The 18,205-nt window shown below is 39.7% G+C and overlaps 1 protein-coding gene and 1 non-coding gene across 3 annotated transcripts in view; both read right to left on the reverse strand.

The window, feature by feature from the left end:
- The window catches only part of TTC1 (tetratricopeptide repeat domain 1), a 55,745-nt gene that overhangs the window by 11,030 nt on the left and 26,510 nt on the right, over positions 1–18,205 (reverse strand). For both annotated transcript variants that reach the window (XM_060094980.1, XM_060094981.1), the window contains exons 3-6: positions 10,397–10,457; positions 9,038–9,150; positions 4,961–4,997; positions 539–687 (exon numbers count right to left, since the gene is read on the reverse strand). In XM_060094980.1, the coding sequence (XP_059950963.1) occupies positions 539–687; positions 4,961–4,997; positions 9,038–9,150; positions 10,397–10,457 (360 nt within the window). The remainder of the gene's footprint in view (positions 1–538; positions 688–4,960; positions 4,998–9,037; positions 9,151–10,396; positions 10,458–18,205) is intronic.
- Positions 7,826–7,932, reverse strand: LOC132487323 (U6 spliceosomal RNA). Its single transcript, XR_009531606.1, has one exon. It is a non-coding gene; the product is annotated as a U6 spliceosomal RNA (small nuclear RNA).

Here is an 18,205-nt window from a genome sequence, read left to right on the forward strand (position 1 = left end):
GTAACATTTAGTTAACTTACAACTGGCATAAAAAATATTATGTCATTTAGAAGCAAAAGGATTTTTAGTGCCAAGGACAAGAACTAGAGTCATTTTAAGAGAGATAAGAAAGTTAGTTTAGGATATATTAAATTGGAAATGTGCTGGCCAAATAACAACAAATAGAAACTTGGTGACTGAGTAAGGAAAAGGACGACAAGAAAACCAGAAATTTGTTACCTATAATATTAAGACTCACTTTCAACTAAACCAGGCACCTACAAGTAGACAAGGTTTCCCTAGTCCAACAGTGAAATAAAGTTCTTGTTAACCCTAGAGGTTAGAGGTTTACACAGATAACACTTTTAGAATGAAGATTAAACAGTACATGGTACAGTGGGTGTGTGGCCACCACTTCAAAGTTCTATCTCCCATATATTCTGATAAGCTTCTCAAAAGCTTAGAAATGGCATACAGTTGTGTCTCTAAGGATCATTTAACATTCACTGAGTAGCAACACAAGGAATAGAAAATATTTCTGTAAAAAAATTAGGTTTACCATACAAGCTTCTCTTGCTTGATGTACTGACGGATCTTTTTCTAGTATGGATTTATAGTCTTCCAGGGCTTCATCCAGCTTGTCAGTCTTCTCGTACAACTCCGCTCTCCTCAATATTGCCCTGATATAGCTGGGGTTTAACTGAATTGCTATAAGAAGAGAAGAAATCATTGTCACCATGAGGATAAAGGGCCTATACATCCTCAGCTATATCAAGTTTCTTTATTATTCTCCATGGGTCCCTAAGGAAAAGTTATTTGTCAAAGGACATACCTACAGTTGGCAAACTTCTTCTGTAAAGGGCAGATAGTAAAGATTTTAGACTTTGTGGGATAGACTGTCTGTTACAACTACTGAACTCTGCTGTTGTAGCACGAAAGCAAGCACAGACGATGCATAAGCAAGTAAGGTTAGCTGTATTACAATAAGCCTTTATTTATGAATACTGAAATTTGAAGTTCACATAATTTTTATGTGTCTTGAAATATTACTGCTCTTTTATTTCCAACCATTTAATGTAAAAAGCATTCTTAGCTTGTAGGCTGTACAACAGCAGGCGGCATGCAGGCTGGATGTGGCCTGTGACTGTAGCTTACCAAGCCCTGGTCCACGCCCAAGCCGTGCGTACCACCTACTTGCCCTTCACCCACTCCAGAACAGGCCAAAACACAGAGCTCAAGGCACAGTGAGAAAATAAGAGGTAATCTGAAGGCATGTATTAAAAAATTGAGGGAGAACGTTGGTGGCAGACTCTGCTATCCTTCTCTCTTTTCTAGGCCTCAGCTACTGCGGTTGTGCCTTGACTCCTGAGGTTACATTTTTAGCTAAATCCTCACTGTTCCTTCAAACTCCTGATCGAACACCCTTAGATCACTGGCACATAACATCCTCTCCTTTTTCCAACAACAACCCTTCCGATAATCCAGGGCCCGCGTTTTGGTTCAAGTATACTACATTCTTGTATTCTTTTTGGAGTTGTTTCTTTCTCTGTTAGAAAGCAATATCACGGCTCTAGAACTTTTTTTCTTTTCAAGTGATATACCCATTTTTAAATTCACTCATGCTTTCAGTAATTATTTATTTAGTACCTAACATAGGCACCGAGTGCAGTGTATCTCTGGAGTATAGTAGTGGCAAACAGAACAGACTACGTCCACGTTCTCATGAAGCTTTAAGCTATTCTAGGAGGCAAGAGAAGATGGCATACAAATAATTTCAGATAGTTTTGTGCTGTAGAGGAAAATAAAACGAGGTGATGTAAGTTCAGGTGAAGAGGGGAATAAGTAACTTTAGAGAGTGGTCAAATACGAAAAAGGATTATTTGAGGGAGGCCAGCCGTTTGAAAAGCTGAGGAAGAGCATACAGGAAAAAGGACTAACAAGAGTAAAGGCTCTAAAGCAAGAATAACTTTGACGTGTTTGTTGGTGACTAGGTAAGGGCTGCGGAGGAGATGAGGTTGAAGATATGCAACAAGCAGGTCATGGATGCCTTGGTGGCCAGGGAAAGGAGCTTGGACTTTTTCTTAAGTGTGATACGAAGCCACTGGAATGTGTCCAAGCAGATTAAGACATAATCTGGTTTACAGTTTTGAAGGATCACTTTGGCTACAGTGTGGAGGGGACGAGGGGAAGCAGAGACAGCTGGGACGTCACTGCAATGGTCCAGATGAGAGAGGATGCTGACTAAACTGCTAACAGTGGAGATGGAAGGGAGAGGCCAGATTAAGGAAATGTCTTTGAATCAGAGCCCAAAGGATTTGCTAATTAATTAAGCCATGGGGAATGAAAGAAAGAGTAATGAGGGATGACTCCAAAGGTTTTAGTTTCAGCAAGTAAATAATGGATAATAATGCCATTCATTAGAATGAAAAAAACTAACCTCAAGTTGTATTCACGTATGCATGCATGGGGACTGCGGAGGCACCAGAGTCTGCTCTGGGCACGTTAAATCTGCAATGCCTACTAGACATCCCAGAGGAGATGTCAACTTTGCAATGTGATACAGGGCTCCAGACTACAGGGCAGAGCCAGAAATATAAACTATAGCATAGAGATGGGTTATTTAAAGTTGCAGAACTAGATGAGATCCCATAGGGAGAAAATACAGAGGGGAAAAAAAAGAAGAGGGCCCTATAGATGAAGAAATAGGGACTTCCAAAGTGATGAGGCTGACAGAGAAACCAGCAAGAGAGACTAAAAAGGAATAGCCAATGAAACAGAAGAAAATGAAGGATGACACACTGTGTTAAAAGCTTTTGGGAAGTCAAGTAAGATGAGGGTAGGGAAGCAACTACTGAACAAGAGGAAGGTGCTGGTGACCTTTATAAGATGGGTTTCAGGGGCGTGAATGAAACAGAAGTCCAGTGGATGTGTGAGGAGAGAAGGGGAGAAGACAAAGGAGACACAGGAGGTATAGACAATCTTTCAATGAAGCAGACCAGAGAAATGGGAGAGGGGTTGGAGGGGGATATTGGTTCAGGAGAAGGTTTTCTGAAAGAACCCAAACCTCAACATTTCAACTTTACATGCTGTCAACCTCCCCTTAGTCCAGCACATCAGTCTCTTAAAATATTCCCAACTACATAATACTCACAGGGAAAAAAAAAAATACTCCAATGACCTTTACTACATCTTTTAAAAAACTGAACCCCCTAATTTACATTTTAACTCAGATACTGCCCCCTTCTCAACTAGTGGATAGCTTCTAACAATGCAAATATGTATTGAAGAGAAAGAATTCTTCCCATGATTACTTTTTTTGGCCACGCCTCAAAGCTTACAGGATCTCAGTTCCTTGACCAGAGATTGAACCCGGGCCCCGGCAGTGAAAGCACTGACTCCTAACCACTGGACAGCCAGGGAATTCCCCATGATTACTTTATAAAAACCTCAAATGTCAACTTTTCACTCTAACTTGTGATTTTCTTTCTCAATCCATATAAACAGAATTAACTTAAACTTTATTTATGCCAAGGCTAAAAGACCAAAGGTGACTAGCATTAAATACTGTTCCATATAACTGGTAGTAATGAGCTCCAAATATGACCTCAGAAATAAGTTAAGTCCTTTGCCAGGGTTTATGCACTGAGTGGGAATGTGTTTGAGGGGTTAGTGGGAGGAGAAGGGTCCTTAATACAAATAAACCATACTAGTGTCAACGTATTTGGCCTATGGGTTCAACAACTCATATGCAGCCCATAACAACTAAGTATAAGCACATGAATACTGATTTAACCAAATCCAAAAACAAATCTGGAACACTTTCCTCCCCCTTCCTCTCATTTTCTTGGCTCCTACACTGAGGGTTACTGCTGGAAATGAATTCTCTTTCCTAGTGTATACCCTGCTAATCAGGCTTACAAGGCATTTTCTCACCATTTGGTTACAGAGAAAAGAACTGAAAATCAGAATCTTCTTCCTAATTTAAACTCTTCAAACCCACACATCTCACAGATTAAGGTTGAACACCTTCTTCCAAACAAAACAGTACATTCAGAATTAGTTGCAGCCCAAGATAAACAGATCAGAAGAAGTTTGCTAGATTCTAATGTAGTAACAGGTTCATTCAGATACTCTATAGAAATATCAAGGATAAAGAAAAGAAATCCAGTAGAGAGGGTGACTAATTCACATTAAAAAAAACCTAAAAAACAAAACAGAAGAGGGAATTCATGGTCTGAGAGTGGGATTAGATAATATATAAGGTTCTTTCTAACTTTATGATTCTCTCAGAGAAAATATTATCCAAAGGAGGAAAATGGAAAAAACAACAACAACCCACAAATTACAAGAGTAGTAAAGAAAGACTAGAAAGACTAGTCTCCACACCAAGACAAGACAACCGTCTGGCCTATCAGGAAATTTGTGGAAAAAACAATGGTGATCCTATGTCTGGGGCTGTCTCTATCAGTTGGTAGAATGAAAAGACCATGATGGAACTCAGATAGCAGAGGCTTGATTCACTGTGTGGAACCTGAAAGGATAATGAAAATGACGGCAAGGAGGTCTGGATTAAGCAGTACACCTGAAGAGAGTACCCATTCCCTAACAGCAACGGCCCTTCCAAACACACAGTCAGCTGCCCCAAGAGCAGCTAACTAAGATCTTCAACTTCAGTTTCAAAGGAGAGTAATTTGGACATACAGGGAATAAACTCTGTTTCTGTGGCCAAGGTAGCTTGGAATTATTCTCCATATATTTACCAATACAGGATAAACGGACAACTATCCATTCAAAAGCATGCTTACACTAAGACAACTACTGGGCAGTACCTCTAAGAAAGGCCGAGAGCTTCTTCTTTAACTGCCTCAGAAGAAGAGTACATGTGTACAAGTACACACCTGACTGAGAGCCTCCTTATTTGCTTGTCTAGCTGAGGTAATGCTTTTGTATGTTAACATGCAACAAGACCAAAAAGCTGTACCTTTGCTGCAGTCACTGATGGCCACCTCTTTCTTGTCCTAAAAGGAAATAGATCATTAATATGTCACCCTAATTCTGTCTCAATAGCCCAAAGGCTCAATGACATATGCTGATCATTAATAATTGCTTATGGAGATGCAGAATGCTTTTCAAGGAAATAACACCAAAACACACGTGTTACTTCCAAGCTAAAATTCAAACTATGCTCACAGCTCTAACTTGAAAGCCTCCTGGTGACAAATTATTTAAGTAGCTTCTTCCTAAAGTATCTTTAAAGACTGTTGCAATTGACTTGTTATATTTGCAAGACGCTTTACATTAGAATGTTGACAGTGAGAAAACTCTGTGATCAATGAACAGGGCACATGACTGATAGATGAATACCTGAATTAATAAGCCTCCTCTTTGGCTACAGCTGTTATACATCGCACCCAAAGTGGTATCTTGAAAATGTATACAGATGGTCCATCTACAGACACTGTATGGCTTCTCGCGTAGTCTCAGTTATGAACCTTAATTTATCCACTGATGAAACAAAAATACAAAACATGGGCTTCCCTGGTGGCGCGGTGGTTGAGTCCACCTGCCGATGCAGGGGACGCGGGTTCGTGCCCCAGTCTGGGAAGATCCCACATGCCGTGGAGTGGCTGGGCCCGTGAGCCATGGCTGCTGAGCCTGCGCGTCCAGAGCCTGTGCTCTGCAATGGGAGAGGCCACGGCAGTGAGAGGCCCGTGTACCGCAAAAAACAAACAAACAAACAAAAAACAAAACAAGTCACTAAATAAGATATCTAACTAATATAACTTGCTGAATTGAGAAGCATGGCACAGTGGAAAGAACACAGGATATCAAAAGAACTAGATTCTAGTTTCAGCTCTGACACTAATCTGCTATTTAACTTTTCTAAGCTCTAAATGTCTATTTTCCCCAAATTAGAAATTTTCTACAATGTTAGAGAAATGTTAGTTCAAATAAACGTTCAATACTTCCATAATGTCTACTGTAGCAAATGCCAAATATTTTGCAGAACATTTTAGAGCAATGTCTACCAAATGGAGTTTCAGGATTCAATCAGAAACAGTTCCAGGATGGGGAGTGACTGCTTAATGGATTTCCTTTTCGGGCCATAAAAAAAATTTTGGAACCAGACAGTGGTGACGGTTGCCTAACACTGTGAATGTATCCAGTGCCACTGTGAATGGCACTGAATTGTATACTTTAAAATGGTTAAAATGGTCAATTTTGTAGCATGTGTATTTTACCCACAATAAGCAAAAAAGGTTCCAGAGTCATTTGGGAAACACTAACTATATTATCTCTTCCAATGTTCATCATAGCAATTCACATATTAAAAACTCTAACAAGAAGTCCTGTAGTAAAGAAATCTGTAAGTCAGTATTTCCCCAACTTATTAGATTTCTATAAATCTAAGATACAACTTCATATTTTAAACTGAAATAGGAGTAAATCTTTATAACTTTTTTAATTTATTTATTTATTTATTTATTCATGGCTGCATTGGGTCTTCGTTGCTATGCACGGGCTTTCTCTAGTTGCAGTGAGCGGGGGCTACTCTTTGTTGTGGTGCGCAGGCTCTATGCACATGGACTTCAGTAGTTGTGGAATGCAGGCTCAGTAGTTGTGGCTCACAGGCTCTAGAGTGCAGGCTCAGTAGTTGTGGCTCACGGGCTCTAGAGCGCAGGCTCAGTAGTTGTGGCTCATGGGCTCTAGAGCGCAGGCTCAGTAGTTGTGGCACACGGGCTTAGTTGCTCTGCGGCCTGTGGGATCTTCCCTTACCAGGGCTTGAACCCATGTCCCCTGCATTGGCAGGCAGATTCTTAACCACTGCACCACCGGGGAAGTCCCAAATCTTTATAACTTACGTTTACAACTGCTGTGGTGGTATTCTTTGTGCCCCCAAGTAACTACTTTTAGAGCCTATTTTTTTAGGGCTTTGTTTGCTCTTGTGTAGTCAGGCCTAGAGCTGAAACTCTGTCCTAACTCCAGTATGCCTTTTCCCTCTCCAGACATGAAACATAAAGCTTGCCCAGGCACACCCAGTCAGGGATGCTGAGCCTGCAAACTTGCCTTTCAGAAATTCTTCTTAAAGCAGTTAACCCATCACTTCCTTAAACTCAGAACATGCTCCTTAAATCACTTCAGTACATTAATCCTGAAAGTCTCCAAGTCTATAATTTTAGGATCTTTTAAAAATATTAGGAATGCAAGTTAAAAGAACAAAACAAACAAAAACCCCACTAACAAACCTATTCTTTGTTCAGGCAAGAGTCACAGAGCAACTCTCTTTTGAGTCCTCCTCAGCTGTGACAGACAGAAGACTAGCAAGGCCATACATTTTCCTAATTCAAGAACCAGTTGATCATACCAGCCCAACACTAGCAATGCCAGTAACTTGGCAATTGTGGGAACAAAGAATCCCCAAACCCAGGAGCCAAATGGGTATGGTACAGAGTTTTCTCCGACACTGAAGGTATACTTGATCTCACTTCACAATGACAATTTCCAGTCTAAGAATGTGGCTAGATGTCTCCAAGAGGCAAAAGTGAAAGACCAGAATTTTCGAGCTAAGTGTAAAAACTATTAGGTGTGAATTCTGGTCAATGGTAGAATATATTAATGACTGTTTTTTTTGTTGTTGTTGTTGCTTGTATTTAAAATAAACTCTTTATTTTGAGATAATTGTAGTCATATGAAATGTAAGAAATAATACAGAGGTATTCCATATACTCTTTATCCAGTGTCCTCCACGGGTAATGCCTTGCAAAAGAACAATACTATAGAACAATACTATAGAACTATTGTTCTATACTATAGAACAATATCACAACCAAAATGTTGACATCGAAAAAATATGGAACGCTTCACGAATTTGAGTGTCATCCTTGCGCAGGGGCCATGCCAATCTTCTCTGTATCGTTCCAATTTTAGTATATGTGCTGCCGAAGTGAGCACTGACTGTTGTTTTAAATAAACTTAAAACAGTTGTTTTATTTCCCCTAATACAAAATGTCTGTTTGTATACTCTAGAATTATTCCTTCTCTCGTGCCACATGAATCACTCTAAAAAACTTCACCTTGGACACTGAATCCAATAATAAAACATACGCGTCTGGGTAGAAGTAAAACTTTTTGCATGTCCAAATATTCAAGCACACCCCCACCCCCCTTTAAAAACCCTGGCCATCCAAAGTGACTTTGGTAGAAGCACTAGAGAATTCCAGTCAACATCAAAAAAGAGAGTGATGTAGATACCTGATCTAAACGAACAGAAAACCACTCCACCCAGTCTTGGGCCTGCTTCGTAGCTGCTTAGAGGTGTGTTAAAAAACCTACCCTTTGTGCTTGGAATACAAGTAGTCACAGTTAAACAAGTGGTATTGTTTTTTTCAAGCTCTCGTCATTTCAATCTGGCAAGATTTACTATGTTGACTAAATAGGAATATCAGACAAATCACACATCTAACTTTTGGTACCCAGCACGATACCAAACAAATATATTTACACTCTCATCTATTCTAAATTCACCCTGTTACACCAGGTTCTCAATCCTTTGGAAATACAAAATACCTTTGAACTTTCCCTGACACCTACTTTGCATTTAAGCGTACCTCTCACCCCAACTCTTGGACGTTTCTCCCTATGTCCACACTTTTAACAGAAAATCAGAATCTCAGGGATAAGCATCTTGAAGCCCAGTTTTAAGCACTGTTTCCTATCCCTTTGGGTCTTTATCTAGAGTTCCAGAGGCCTAAAATAAGCAGCTGTAGCTATTCTAGGAGATGCACTAGGCTCTTTGCTTCATTAACCTGCCCTAGTTTGGCGGAAACTTTGCCAGGCTTCCTTCCATGGAAGTGTTCACTCAGCCTCTTTAATGAGGAATGTGAACAGTAATCTGACTGCAGTTTTTCAAAATATTTTTTCTATCTTCCCCGTGCCCTTTAAATCAGGGAGATATATGGGTAGGAAAAGAGAGGTAGCAACTTTAGAGCCCCTGTGCTTGTTTCTGGAGAGAAGCTATCGTACAAAAACACTAAGTTCATGTGTCAAAGAGACATACCTGTTTCATCCTTGCGGCAGCTCTATTTGAAAACAGAATAGACCTGTCTTTCTGGAAGGAGGATGGACACATCTGAAGGGCTCGACTGTAAGTACTTTCAGCTTCTATATAATCTGAGGATAAGGTAAAGTATGAGAGGTCGTTATGATTTTACACCTGATATCACTGTATTCCAAAAGATCTCAGAACGCACAGCTTTCCATTCACGGGACAAAGGTCTCCAACAGAATGCTCTCTGTATGTTCACCTTTCATTTGGCTTATCAATTTAGTAAAGAGTTTTGAAAGGGGATTAGGGAACTGGACAGATGAAAGAGACTGAAATCTGGGATTAATGGCCCCGGATGAAGAAAAAATTTCTCTGTATATATTTTCATTAAAGACATTGTGCTTTCATGGAGTCAACCCGGCTAAAACTGCTTCCATGAAATGTTTGGAGAGACATTTTATAGAGCCAGAAGCAACAATGTAAAAATCAGCAGTTGACTAAACACCTTAAAAGAGAAAATGGTGATAAATTTATATATTCATTGCCACACAAAGAATTATGGTCAGGGTACTAAAAGAAAAATTGTGTACTCACTCCTTTCTCAGATTTGAAATATTTAATACTAAAATACAAGGAGATACGCTTTCAGAGAACCTTTAGTTTTCTTAGAAAAAAAGAAGTGATGATTGCTAAACCAGGATATAAGAAAAAAAATTTTTTTAACCTAAAAATAACTAGGGGAAGATGTTACTACTCCTAGATTTCTAAAGCATGCACACTCTGAGATGTGATAGAATTTGATCATAAGATCAAATAGTTCCCCCAAATTATAAGAACGAACCCCACTTATTCCTAAGCAAATATAGGAAATGCAGAAGGAACATCTCGCTACTTAAGGCATCCACAGAAAAAGGCACATGAAAGAGCAACCAAAATACAAGCAAAATCCTTCCCTCGGCCACACCGGATGCACTGGGCCAGTATTCACAGCACTGTCACAAGTGAGTAACAGGGACCCTGTTTTTACAGCAATGTAGCAAAATAGCCTTTTAACATTCCAGTTTAGAGTTTCCTAAAGCAAAAACTCAAAAGAGTTTTTCCTTCTAATCTCTGGGTTTATAGACAGTAGATTACAGAAAAGAAAAACTATTCCTGTGTCTAGAGACACATGGTAACTGGTCACTGTCACTTGAGAATAATTTGGACCTGGTAAAAAAAAATAAAATTCCAAGGTGTTGGGAGGCAACAGGGTATTATTAGCAGTTTAGGCCTGCTAGTTGTTTCCAAATGTTCCTTGGTGTTTCTTCACAGAATCTACAAAAGAATGAGGAGTCAAGACGTCCAGCATCAGTGCTGAAATAGGTACCTTACCTCCTTTTTTAAACTGCTCATTTCCCTCCTCCTTTAGTCTAGAGCTCTCTTCTCTCCTTTTCTGAAAGAGATCAGAGAATGACATAAATTCTCACCATATTATGATAAATGAACAAAAAGGTCAGCTTTCATTACACATTATGCTATTCAATAGGCAGCAGCTTGACTTTTGAGAACTGGGTCAGTTTTATCTAAATCTCAAACATACAGAAAAAAACACATGACCATCTGGCTAATCATCAAGTGAATTCTTGATGTTTAAAAGATAAAACCCAGGTTTTCTATGTTTCTAGCTTTTGCATGGAACAGTAATTTCTATTTACTAAAAATGAAACTAAGTATACCCACTGGTAGGCTTACCATTATAAATTCAAATTCTAGATCTGCTACTTACTAATTATAGAAGATCCTGGACAAGTTCCAGATCGTTCTGAGCCTAGTTTCTTCATCTAAAAATTAAGGCTTTAATAGATTTATTGATTAATGTGATAATTTATGTAAAACTCCCAATACACCGACTGGCAAATAAGGGCTCAATAAATATGAGATATTATTTTTCTGTAAAATAAATAATGTAATACTTACTTAGCTACAATGGCAGTTTGTATCATAAAGGAGACATACAGTAGCCAGCAGAGCGCATTATGGAGGACAAGTCTTATCTGCAGGGTCAGGCAGTATGCAGTTAGCAGGCTAACACAGGGAAATCTGAAGAAACCCAGAGGAACCTCTCTTTTCTTAGCTTCTTCTAACAACTCAGAAATTAACACAGATGGCCAAGCACTCTTTGAACTCAAAGGCAGAGGGAATGTTATTCTGTAGAGCAAAGATGACATGTGCCGAGTCCCTATGTGCTTTCAGCCCTGAACATCTTAGCAATATGGTCGGCAGAAGCAGAACCGGCAGCAGTGTCTGCCGGCCACCTTTTGACGGCATTTTTTAAAAAGAGGGAATCTCCAAAAATCTCTTCCTTCATTCTTGAAGCTTCTGACTAAATAAAAACTTCACAGGGAGGAAATAAAGTTAGCAGGGGTTTTCATCCACAATACAAACTGCGAGCCTAAACAACTGGTGCTCTTAAGATTAGGAACTAAGCTAAAAATGTTACGTCTCTGGAGAAGATTTGTAAATGAGCTGTTGAGACCAGGGTGCTTTCCAAATACCTTATTACTATACTCTGGAGGAAACAGAACACTTGAGGAATCTCAATAAAGAAACTAAAAGGTAGGTATAAACTGAATTTAGTTTTTAGGACATCTATTAATGTTCAGCAGACACAATAATAATTCATTTTAAGATACAGCACATCTGAAGAAGGACTACTCTAAGGGAATACAGGAAAAAATAAAATGGGTAGTGGTGATGGCAATCAAAACACAAAAATGGGGCCACATTTACCTAGTACTACCCAGGAAGGAGGTGCTTGAATTATAATATCCTCTATTGTACTGGTTACGATTTTTGGATGCTAGCAAAAGGACTATCTTAGGCAAAAAAAAAAAAATTTAAGGGAATATTTACTGGAAAGCTACTGTGGGGCTCACACAATCAAAGGGAGGCCTAAAATATAGGCTTAGAAAACAGGCAGGACTCAAGGCAGCTCTGTTAAGTCAAAAAGCAAGAAAACATTAAGTGTCTTTTAGTGGAAGAATCTGGCCAAGATAGGACTGTAATAGCAGCCAATAAATCCTAACCATTCCCCTTTCCTTGTCCTGATCCAGATTTAAAGTTTTGGTCAGAAACATGCAATGAGCCAAGCGTAGGTCACATGCCTTGGCTGCCAGAAAACAGAGTGAGGGAATCGGGGGATTGACTGGCACTCAACATGGTTACAGCACAGGGGAATTTCCTTCACATGAGAAAGGGGATTTGATGCTGGAGGCCAAGAAAACCCCATAACAAATCCAGTTAAAAGTTATTTCAACCCCAAATAGATAAAGCAATCTTGAGAAAGAAAAACAAAGCTGCAGGCATCATTCTCCCTGATTTCAACCTATATTACAAAACTATAGTAATTAGAATAGTATGGTATTGGCATAAAAACAGACACATTGATCAATGAAACAGAACAGAGAGCCCAGAAATAAACCCACACACATGGTCAATTAATTTACAATAAAGGAGCCAAGAATATACAATGAGGAAAGGACAGTCTCTTCGATAAGTGGTGCTGGGAAAACTGGACAACCACATGCAAAAGAATGAAAATGAACCATTATGTTATACTAGACACAAAAATTAATTCAAAATGGATTAAAGACTTGAACGTAAGACCTGAAACCATAATACTCTTAGAAGAAAACTAAGGCACTAAGCTCCTTGACATAGGTCTTGGTAATGATTTTCTGAATCTGACACCAAAAGCAAAGGCAACAAAAGCAAAAATAAACAAGTGGGACTGCATCAAACTAAACAGCTTCTGGACAGCAAAGGAAACCATCAACAAAATGAATGGAAGAAAATATTTACAAATCATATACCTGATAAGGCATTAATATCTAAAATACATAAAGAACTCATACAACTTAACAGCAAAAAAACCTCAAACAATCTTATTAAAAAGTGGGTGAAGATCTGAACGGACATTTTTCCAAAGAAGACATACATGGCAAACAGGTACATGAAAAGACGTTCAACATCATTAATCAGCAAGGAAATGCAAATCAAAACCACAATGAGATATCACTTCACACCTGTTAGAATGGCTATTATCCGGCTTCCCTGGTGGCGCAGTGGTTGAGAGTCCGCCTGCCAATGCAGGGGACACAGGAGTCTGCGCATCCAGAGCCTGTGCTCCGCAACGGGAGAGGCCACAACAGTAAGAGGCCCGCGTACCGCAAAAAAAAAAAAAAAAAAAAAAAAAAAAAAAAAAAAAAAAAAAGAATGGCTATTATCAAAAAGACAAGAAATAACAAGCGTTGGCAAGACTGTGGAGAAAAGAAATCCCTTGTGCACTGCTGGTGGGAATGTAAATTGGTACAGCCACTATGGAAAACAGTATGGACGTTCCTTAAAAACTTAAAAATAGAACTACCATATGATCCAGCAATTCCACTTCTGGGTATTTATTTGAAGAAAATGAAAATACTAACTCAAAAAGATATCTGCACCCCCATGTTCACTGCAGTGTTGTTTACAATAACCAAAATATGGAAACAACCTAAGTGGCCGTCAATGGATGAATGGATAAAGAAACTGTGGTGTTACACACACACACACACACACACACACACACACACATACATACAACGGAATATTATTTAGCCATAAAAGAGAATGAACTCTTCCCATTTGCGACAACATGGATGAACCTAGAGGGCATTATGCTAAATGAAATAAATCAGTCAGAGAAAAACAAGCACCATATGATCTCTCTTATATGTGGAATCTAAACAAAACAAAACAAAAAACACCAGGCTCATAGGTTGGGGCCGGGGGGGTGGGGTGGGTGTGGGAGAATGGGTGAAGGGGTTTAAGAAAAACTAAAAAAAATTTTTTAATTCTAAAACAACTTCAATTAGGGTAAAATCAAAACCCTATAAATATTAGGGAATTCATTCGATCAATTTTAAATTCACTCAAAACCACACACACACCCATGTATCACTGGCTAATAAAGTTGTAACAATGAAATGAAAAGTTGTTTTCACATTAGAAAATATATTAATGCAAGGTGACATGTTAATAAGTTAAAAGAAGAAATTATAAGATCATATGAATAAATGCATCACAGGTCTTAAAGGTCTGGAATATATTTTTTAAAAAACAGTTATATCAAAAAAATTCTTTAGAGAAGGGCAACTCATCAAGTTATTAGAGTTTAATGTCCATACATTAACAATTTCAATCTATTTTAACTATAATTTCGAGCTACTTTCTGGTCTATCATCTGTTCTCCAGTGTCAACTTATCAGGAATGTTCTATGAACACAGATGAGTCTTTCAGACTGCCAGATCAGGCTCTTGTGAAGCTCACGTGAGCGCGTGCGTGCATGCGTGCGTGCCTGCATGCGTGCATGTGTGTGTGTGTGTGTGTGAGTGTGTGTTTTAAGAGTTTAATCATTATTTGGTAAATTTAGAACATTAACATTTCAATGAGAAAAGCCTAGATCCAAGGTACACCCAGAAGGAATTACTGATAGGGGCCAGCCTGAGCAGGCAGCCCGAGAAAAGCTCACGGTGTCTTTATAACTAGGCCTGAAAGTTGAACTGGCCAAGAGGTGAGCTCCAGAGCGTACTTCAGAGGCCAATTATTCTAAGGAAGGAATTTTATTCTGTGGTCTGATAAATCACAACTCAGTGATCCATTAAGCAGTAAACCCTGGAAAAAGAGCTGCTGCTTCCACAGATTGTGTAAATTGAGGAGTAATTCAAGTATCAATATCATGCTGAATATCTCCTTGGCAACAGCTAAAAATAGCACTTTGAAGAGAAAGCTGCACTATCTCCCAGCTGTGCCAGGAGACTAACTTGATCCCAGTACAAAGACTAGGATTTATTCTGCTGCCGGAACATACTCTTTTTTCCAAAGGATGGCACGCACACTGTGTCATGCTTTGGAATCCAAGGACAGATTTCATCGTGTATAAGTCTTACTTAGCATGCTAAGTGCCAGCAGTATTCACACATAAGTGAACTGGTAGTACTGGTATCCTGCTGCATGACTGGGTGCAAATCTTCCAGGTTCTCGTCTAACGTGGTCAGGAGCCCTCACACATGCCTCCACAATGCCTTTTAACACATTGCAGAGACCCCACAGGGTAACATCTGTTCTGGAATTGTATTTCCATAAGAATGGGGACAATTCTTACAGGGCTCTTAACTCAGTAGTCCTCCCCATCACTAAAAACTCAGGGAGAAATAGTGACTTTACCTTGCGCTGGAAATCATCACAGGAACTGCCAAGGAAAACCTCAAAAAGACAACGCCCTTGACGAATGGAGTTTATTTCAACAGTTATTACCACAACTGCAAACTTTTCAGCCTGGCACTCAGAGTTCACTAGAACTTATACCAGTATAGCACTTCATTGCTTAACATCTGCTGCCACATACACTGGCTCAGCTCACCTGCTTCCCAAGACAATTCTGAGAGATGGGCATGGAGGTATCTACCTATTTTACAGGTTAAAAAAAAAAAAAAGAAGATTCAGAAATCTTTTATTCTTTGCAACAAACTTCTATTCCAACCTACTCAACCTAATCTCCCATTACTACACAAGTCCTCTCTTCTAGACAGCTGGCTCTCTTATTCTTCACTCCATTCTTTTGCTTACCTACCCACCTTGGAATGCCCCTGTTTTTCTTCTAGATTTCCCTTCCAGCTGCCCAAACCATATTTTCCTGTTTTCAAAGTCTAGCACAACCATATCTCCTCCCCAGGACTACCTTTTACTTCCTTCCCCACATGATCTTCCTTTGAATGTAGACTGTACATAATGCCTCTAACTGGGCAACTCAATTCTACCTCACAGGTTATTTTTAAAAATTACAGGAGGACTTCCCTGGTGGCACAGTGGTTAAGAATCCGCCTGCCAATGCAGGGGACACGGGTTGGAGCCCTGGTCCGGGAAGATCCCACATGCCGCGGAGCAACTAACCTTGTGTGCCACAACTACTGAGCCTGTGCTAGAGTCCACGAGCCACAACTATGGAAGCCTGTGCACCTAGAACCCATTCTCCTCAACAAGAGAAGCCACTGCAATGAGAAGCCCGTGCACCACAACAAAGAGTAGCCCCCGCTCGCCCCAACTAGAGAAAGTTGGCATGCAGCAACAAGGACCCAATGCAGCCAAATAAATAAATAAATAAATAAGAGAATTTTAAAAAGCACTGCAAACGTCTGGAATGTTATAAAATGCTCAGATGGTTTCATGGGTTGAAGAACACTGTACATTCCTTAGGCCTGAGCAAGAGGGGCCCGTCAAGGTCCTCTTCTGACCGCACCCTTCCTCCTGTGGGGCTCCTTTAGACCATGCTCCAGATTTCTTACCTAAGTTTTCTTAGCCCACTTCTAGGATCTGCGTAAACCTTTGCTTGGATCTATCCCCCAAGGGTGAACTTTGCTGCAGGTGTACATTATATCCCAGGTGCAATACTTTGTACCCTGCCTTCCCCATACCTGGAATCAGCCATTTCTCCAAGGAGTCCTGGATTCTTTTAGTGGGGAATGGCATTTAGAAACCAAGATCTAGGTGTTACTAGGGAGTCACTGCTTTTAGGCCCTCTCAATGAAGATACCCATGAAAATACATCTTAAATAAAATAAAAATCCCAGGAGTCAGAGAATACATACAAGTGAAATCTTCTATTATGTATTCAAGTAAGTGAATACCACACCAACTCCCACAGTGAAAACTCTAGTTCCCAGTAACAGCAATATATTTACTCATTTGCTCTATCCTACAATAAACAAAAAGGTTCAAAATTACTATATGACTATCACTACCTATAACCTACTATGTAAAGTTCAAGATTTCATTGCAGTTCTTTCCGACTTTAGGATACATTCTACTAAGGGTATATAGCCAGAATATTATGTCCAAAGTTATTGGAATTATCTTCTCTATGTAATCAATTCGATATAGTTATGTTAACATGTAATCAATTTGATATAGTTACATTAATTTGTTCCTGCTTGTAATACATTTATGCTTAATTTTCCTTATACTTTCTGATTTAATTTTAACATTTGAATGTGTAAAATGTTTAAACAGTTTAAAACTCAATACTAGGTGGGACTTTTATTTTTTTAAAGACAAGCTTTTTTTTTTTTTAATTTAAAAAATTTTTTGCTTGTGTTGGGTCTTCGTAGCTGTGTGTGGCTTTTCTCTAGTTGTGGCGAACCGGGGCTACTCTTTGTTGCGGTGCACAGGCTCCTCACTGGAGTGGCTTCTCTTGTTGCGGAGCACGGGCTCTAGGCACGTGGGCTTCAGTAGTTGTGGAGCACAGGCTCAGTAGTTGTGGTGCATGGGCTTAGTTGCTCTGGATCTTCGCGGACCAGGGATCGAACCCGTGTCCCCTGCATTGGCAGGCAGATTCTTAATCACTGTGCCACCAGGGAAGTCCCTAGGTGGGACTTCTGATGTGTCTAAATGAGGAGGTTTCCAAACCCTCTAACCCAAAAGCAACTACAAAACTGGACAGAAAGATAAAAAAACATTTCAGTGTCCTGGAAATTGATTACAGGATTAACAACAAAGTGAATAACACTTATTTCAGGAAAAACTCATTTAGGAAATAACCATGAAAATCTGTGGCATACTTGCTAGAGACTGCTCCCCTTTTTCTCCCATCATTCAATGTCGTAATTCTAACACCGCAAGGTAGGTTGTGAATAACCAGCAGTTTCACTGCTGGAGGACTGACTTGATTCAAAGAAGGTGAAATAATCCATGCCCAGTGGTGTTGCAATCTGAGTGGCAAGCAAACAGGGAAGCCCAGGGGTTCTACTAATCTGTGGTAGCGGTCCTGGTTGGGCAAACAAGGGACCCATGGGTCAGACAAATGTAACAGGAGGATACAAAGAGACGGTCATAGAGGCACTTGACAAGCTCTTCAAATATCCTGGCTGACTGGAGTTGGTGTGCACACTTGAGAGGGCTGAAACTATTCATGCATCCTTGTTCTATTAGAAGCCTGTGCACATGTGCTGAGGAAATGCAAGAGGGTCCAATGGGGCAGACCTGAAAACTATCTGAACTTGGAACACACTTCTAAATCCACACATAGATCCAATGACTGCAGGTGGAAGCCATAGCGATTTGATGTGTTTGAACATCATCTCTGACCAGTACTGCATGGCCACTAA

Source organism: Mesoplodon densirostris, chromosome 3, assembly GCF_025265405.1.
Source record: "Mesoplodon densirostris isolate mMesDen1 chromosome 3, mMesDen1 primary haplotype, whole genome shotgun sequence".
Classification (NCBI taxonomy): Eukaryota; Metazoa; Chordata; class Mammalia; order Artiodactyla; family Ziphiidae; genus Mesoplodon; species Mesoplodon densirostris.